Source organism: Terrapene carolina, unplaced genomic scaffold (assembly GCF_002925995.2).
Source record: "Terrapene carolina triunguis isolate 2854851 unplaced genomic scaffold, T_m_triunguis-2.0 Scaffold49, whole genome shotgun sequence".
Classification (NCBI taxonomy): Eukaryota; Metazoa; Chordata; order Testudines; family Emydidae; genus Terrapene; species Terrapene triunguis.
The window spans coordinates 3585533-3592119 of record NW_020664400.1 but is presented as its reverse complement, the minus strand read 5'-3'; the positions used below and the strand labels follow the sequence as shown (position 1 = coordinate 3592119).

General features: G+C 60.4%; 1 protein-coding gene across 1 annotated transcript in view; it reads left to right on the top strand.

The window, feature by feature from the left end:
• Positions 1 to 6587, top strand: part of LOC112117716 (metal transporter CNNM4) — a 51262-nt gene that overhangs the window by 35507 nt on the left and 9168 nt on the right. Inside the window, exon 5 of the mRNA XM_024215758.2 lies at positions 61 to 160. Within this exon, the coding sequence (XP_024071526.2) occupies positions 61 to 160 (100 nt within the window). The remainder of the gene's footprint in view (positions 1 to 60; positions 161 to 6587) is intronic.

Here is a 6587-nt window from a genome sequence, read left to right as displayed (position 1 = left end):
GGGGGGACTGGGTGCAGCCCGCGGGCTGGCCTGGGGTCTGACAGTGTCTGTGCCCTGCAGGGGAAGGTGGAGGTGGAGGCTGGCAAGGAGAACATGAAGTTTGAGACAGGAGCCTTCTCCTATTACGGTGTGATGGCGCTGAGCCTCCCCCCCCCGCAGGGTAAGTTGCCGCCCTACCTGTGGGGCCAGAGCCACTCCCACACTCGCGGGCGGCCCCGGCCGGGTCATGGGCAGGACAGACTGGGCCAGGGCCTGGGCGCTGTCACCTGTTGCTGGGCCCAGAGCCCGGTCGGGAAGGATGGAAATCTGTGTCTCCAGGGAGCTGGAGTTCCTGCCATGGGGAGCGACCCCACAGGACCCCCCGCCCCACCCAGGAATGGCCAGGGGCTTGCAAAGGTGATAATGGCTCAGCTAGGGACAGGTAGACATGCCAGCTCCCCCCCTGCTCGGCCGGTGCCCCTCACTCCCGACCCGCATCCCCCTGATAGCCCAGCCCTGGACTCCCCCCAGCCCTGCCGGTGCCCCTCACTCCCGACCCTTAGCTCCCTGCCCCCCGCCAGCTCTGCCGGCGCCCCTCACTCCCGACCTGCAGCCCCTGCAAGCCCAGCCCTGCTCCCCCCCAGCTCTGCTGACACCCCTCAGTCCTGACCTGCCCCCTCCTCCCCTCCCTGCTGTCCCAGCCCAGGGCCACACCGGGGCAGGACACCTGATTGTCGTGCAACTGGCTCCATCTAGTGGTGACATTTGGGTATCGCAGCCTATCACAACTGGTTCAATATCATTTCATACGACAAACGTCTATTAACAGCAACGTTCTGGGAGTAGTGCCCGTGGGTCTGCACTCGAGGTGCATTAGTGCCCCCTGCAGCTTTGATCAGCGATTTCTCCTGGCAGTGCCCATTCTGCCACCCCTGCGTGCTAGTGCTGTGAGGGCAAACGCCCTCCGTTCCTTCTCAGCCGCCTCGGCCGAGCTGTCCCCATGGAGATTTCCCCAACTCTGCCCTCGTTTCGGACTCTGATCGCTGGCTGTGGGAGCTCTCAGCGTCTGGAGCAGCAGTTTGAGCTTCCTAGTTTTAATTTTTTTTTAAACAAAATTTTAAAAAAGCCGCCTTTCCTCTATTCCGATAGACACTAGTGAGTCGTTCTTTTTCACTGGGAGGTTGTGCCGGGTTCTCTCGGCTTCAAACCTTGTCTGTTGTGCCGGGAGGCGCTCCTGGTCACACCGGGCGCTCCCACTGCATCCACAGCCTCGGGGAATCTCCCGTTACCCACGAGAGCAACTTCTGTCTGGCACTAAAACCAAGAACCAGAGAACCAAGGAGGTGAAGCTGCATCTCCTCCTGATGGAGAGCGTCTGAGCCAGGCCAAGGCCCCTCCCAGGCACCGGGCGAGCAAATCCGCTGCCTCCACATTACCACAGCCCCACTCCTCCCAGGCAAGACACACGACTCCTCTCGTAAGTCCTCCAAGGAGGTGTCCCAGGCTTGCCAGGTAGAGAATCTATCTCTGGAAAGCCAAGGTTGTTGGTGTCTTCCGCCCTCCAGTCTGGTGGCCATGAGCTGGCTGGTTCCTCAGGTCCCCATGGCATGGCCTGACCGAATGACGGCAAAGCCTCTGGCTTGGAGAGCTCAGCAGTACCGTCAGCGGACCGAGGCGGCAAGAAGAGATTGTTCCTCTGTTTCCTCGGTACCCAAGCCCCCATGGGCTCTGACTGCACTTCCCTCAGAGCACCCGAACCGCATGGCGCTGTCAGCACCTGTCCCACCATCACCTCAGTGTGGAGCACGGACTGGGCGCCGGTCACACGCTCGCTGCCGGGACGTTTCCCCGGGACCTGGCTCTAGCTGAAGTGCCCAGTTCTCCGACCTGCTGTCGGGACTGAGAATGTCATGCTGGCCAGACGGTGTCACTGCAGAGCTCTCCAGGCCTGGCACCGCTCCAGAGTGAGCTTCAGGGGGAGGAGCCTGGTGAAAACCTTGCCTCAACTTCGCTTCTCCCCTTGCCCCTTCCCAGAAGTCTCTGGTGAGGCGAAGATTGCAACCAATGTCTGGCTGGTATGAGCACCCATGGATGCCTCCCCGTCCTGTGCCTTATGCACCTCCTCCCTGGCCATGCTGGGCCACTTGTGCGGCCTGTTGCCAGCAGTTCTCCAGGGCTTCGAGCACCACCCATCGCAGAGAGACAACCTGCATCACCTGCTCGCCCCGGGACCTGCCCCTCAAGGAACAGTTCGCCGAGCGCAGGGGTGTCTCCTCCCCATCTCCGGGTGACGCTGTCACGCCCCGGCCCCCAGCCCTGGCTCTCCCCGGATCTGGTCACGAGAGTTGCAGATTCCTCGCAAGGAGGTGGACGAGTCTCCTCAAGAGCCGCTTGCTACCCGCCCTCACTGGCCGTGCGCCCTGCCTGTCGGCGAGCCCCTTCTGGGCCCGGTGACGAGCGTCCGCACACCCCCGTCACCACTCTGCCTCCGTGCAGGAGAGCACCTGGCACGCCCCTCCCCCCCCAGCTACCCTCCGGCTCCGCGCGGGAGAGCCCCTGGCACGCCCCCAGCTACGCCTACGCGTAGAAGAGTGTCTCCCCCCCGCCCCCGGACGGCTACTCCTCCCGGGAGAGGGCCCGGCCCGGTCACTGCTCCGCCTCCGCGCGGGAGAGCCACACACACACACACACACACACACACCTACCCCTCTGCCTACGCACAGAAGACCGTCCGGCACCCCCCTGGCTACTCCTCCGCTTGGGAGAGCACCCCGCACGCCCCCGCTTCTGTTGCGTGCAGGAGGGCGGATAAGACCTGTTGTGTCCTAGCAAAGGACTCTGAGTTTTTCTTTTCTCATCCCTCCCCTAACTCCTCGGCAGTCAGTGCAGTTAACGAATGCAGAAGGCAGCACCACGCTCTGACCAGCCGCGTGAGAAAGGCCACAAGCGCCTAGACCGGGGATCTTATTCCTAGACCTGCTGGGGAGGGGATCTTATTCCTCGGCCTCCTTACAACTTAGATTCACCAGTTCCCAGGCGCCGATGGCAAAATACAATCCCATGAACTGCGCCAACCTGAACTCTTGCACTGACCGCCGACCAGCAGAGCTCAGAGCAGTTCCAGGCGGTCGTTGCAGAGGCCCAGCTACTCGCCAGAATATCTGTGCAAGCCTCCCTCAACATCGTGGATGCTGCCGCCCAGTCGGTCGCTACAGGGACGTTATGAGACGGGCCTTGCAGCTCCAGGGCACCAAGTCTCCAGCAGACGGCGGAGGACCTTCCTTTCCATGGGTCTCCATTGTTCACAGCCAGCACGGACGAATCTAGAGACCTTTGACATTCGCAGAGGGCCACCTGACGTTCTCTTTGTATTCAAAGGGTATGTCTACACTACAGGATTAATCCGAATTTAGATAATTCGAATTTGGGAAACAGGTTGTATAAATTCGATTGTGCGCGGCCACACTAAGCACCTTAATTCGGTTTTTAACCACATTAATTCGGTGGTGTGCGGCCACACTACCCCATTAACTTAAACACAGTAATTCGGTGGTGTGCGGCCACAGTAACCCTAATTCGAATTAACAAAATCGATTTAGGCTCTACTCCGTTCGTCGAGGTGGAGTACAGAAATCGATTTAAAGGGCCCTTTAATTCGAATTAACTGGCTCTGTAGTGTGGACGGGTGAAGGGTTAATTCGGATTAACGCTGCTAAATCCGAATTAATCCCGTAGTGTAGACCAGGCCAAACACTCACCCACAAGAGACAGCCCAGCAAGTCCGAGACGGCTCAGAGATCCCACCCTGCCCGATTCCGCCCCTCCCAGCGGTCAGATGAACCGCACCAAAAGAGTCCAAGCTTCCAGAGAAGGAAACCAGCCAGTGCTCAGCCTCCCACCTTGCGCCCGTCCACCCCCACGCAGCAATTTGACTGGCCTGGTTGAGGGCCTGAATTCCCATCCTACCTTGCTCCCTTCGGCGACCGGCTTTACCACCACAGGCGGGCTGGGGAGTCGATCCCTACAGACAGGTGGGTTTTGGAGATCACCTCCCCAGGATACACCTTCCACTTCCTCGGGCAAAGCCCCTTCCCCGTCCCTCTGCAGGACTCCTCACCCGAGCGTGCTTCGTGGAGATGCAGACGCTCACACGCTCGGGAGCGCTAGAACCAGCCCCATGCAGCATGGAGCGAAGGGGTTTTAGTCTAGGTACTTCCACCCAGGGCCAGCACGATTCCCCCGGGGACTTGGAAACCTCTGTCAACCCGTCTCCCATCCTGCTCCTGTTTGGGACCTCGGCCGGGTCCTTTTCTGCCTCACAAGGCCACCCTTGGAACCGATGGCTATGCACTCTCTGCTCCATGTATCCACGACGACAGCATCCCTCAGCGCTGGTTGGGGAACTCGGGGCCCTGGCGGCCACTCCGCTTTCACAGTATTTGTTAAGGACAAAGTGACGCTGCCACCGCCTACCACCACACACAAACTTTTACCTAATGTTACCAACCATTCGCCTGCCTGTGGTCCCCCCCACCAGCTAGCTCAACGGGGGCACTGCTGCCCACCCTCGCCGTCAGGGGAGCCCGGCCAGGACAAAGCCCTTCAGAAAGACCCCGGCGTTTTGTCTCGCTAGAGGTCTGCGGTCTGGAATCAGACCTCCCCAGGAGCTACCGGGCTGCATTCATTCTCGCTGCCAGTCGTGCAATGTTCCAATACCTGTGCACATCCAGGCTCGTTCTCCTAGGCCCCGTGCCACCCTACGGCCTCCCTGGCCATTATCGAGATGCACAAAGCCGCTCTGTGTCCGTTCGCCGAACACTGCACTCTGCTGCCGGTTCTGCGTTTGGCTCGCTGGCCCCGACTCCAAACCCCTCCTGGCACGGAGGGAACCGCTTGGCAGTCCCCTAGAGCGCAGCACACGGCGGGTGGAGGGAGCAGGACCGGTTACGCGCCCTGTGCGATAACTGCGGGTTTTGGAGATGTCTCTGCCCCCTGTGGTGGAGCTCGGCGGGGGGGAAGGGCCGGAGGGCGGTCCGCATGGTGCTACATAACAGGCAAGGAGGCTGACTAGCATGCGGGCTGGCTGGCCGGCCGCTGCTATGAGCCATCTCCGATCAAAGGCACAGGGAACATGGCTCATCACCCTTGTTGCCCAGGGCGAGGAACCTCTCCTCGCGCCTCTCCTCTGAGGATCTCAAAGCACCTCACGCCGGTGGGTCGGTGTCATTTTACAGCTGGGGAAACTGAGGCCCGAATGGGGGAGGGACTTGCGCGGAGTCCGTAGCAGAGCTGGGACAAGAACCCAGGAGTCCTGGTTCGAAGGTGGTTACGTGGGTATCTTTATCTGCTGCTTTGCGTCGGTCTGATCTCACCTTCGTGTCCGTTTTTCTTCTCCCTGTTACAGACGCACCTGCAGAGCACTTGCTCACAAGCCGAAAGCTGGGATTAGCCCCTGTAATAAGGCAGCCCCACCTTGGGTGCACACTTGTGGAAGGTCATGACATGGCAGGCATGCCTGCCTCAGTTTCCCCGTTCAGATACCTTCAAGGACACCAGGCCAGGCTCTCTTCCCCTTGTGGCTTCTTTGTCTTTGATTCCTGTCCATCCGCGCAGCAGCCCCAGGGGGGCTGAACGAAGTCTTCCCACTGCTCTCTGCCTTGGACTGGCTTCATTCATCTTTAAACCTTCCTCTTCTGTGCCGTCCTGCAGGGGGGCTGGAACAGTGTGTACAGTGGGGGGGCTGGGAGCTATTGAACCAAACTAAACCCTGGGTATAATGGAAACCATTTGCAGCCAGGAGGTGCGGCAGCTCCCTAGTTCCAGCCCCTGTGTATCAGCACATCCTCGACCTTCCTCCGTTCCTAGTCCTATGGATTGTGTTCCGGGGCCCCACGCATGGTGAGCAATCTGGGACCAAGCCCCTGCTGTAACCACATGAGTTCCTGGCTTAGCCATTTTCTTACTGCTTTATTTTCCCCCTCCTCGATAGGCCTCCCTGGAACACGCGTGTCTCCTCCACTTGCCATAATCTGTGTCTTTTCAGCGCTGACCTTCACTCCCAGTTTTCTGCTTTCCCGACCTACCTTGTCGGTGACTCCCTGTGAATCCTGATGCTGTGAGGTCAGGATCGGGCGCCAGGTTCAAGCGGCTCCCTGTGCGCTCTCCACATGCTCCTCGACGTGCTGGGGGGTCCCGCCCCTTTGAGCGATATCTCGGGGATGCCCGTGCTGCCAAGAACAGAGAACGGACCTATTGTACCTGGTCCTGCTCCGGAGCCAGCCACTCCTAGGGGTTCGTGTGTTACAAATAGTCCAAAGCGTCGTTCGTGTATCGCCCCAGGGCCCGGAGTTTTTACAGTGCTGCGTCATCTCACCTGCTCCACCACGCCCGCTCTGCCGTCTCCTCGGTCCCTGGGCCAGGCCAGCCTGCTCAGCCCTCCCAGCCGGCAGGAAAGCCCCCTCCCCAGCTGGGATCCCTGGTGCCTGTATGCTGGGATCGCGTTCTGGCTACCTGGCCTTCGCCCTGCTTCCTGGGCCCAGCTCGCCAGCCTGAGCTGTCAGTGGCCACGGCCCCCGCTGCCCCCCGGCCTCCAGCCCTGGCTCCCGGCC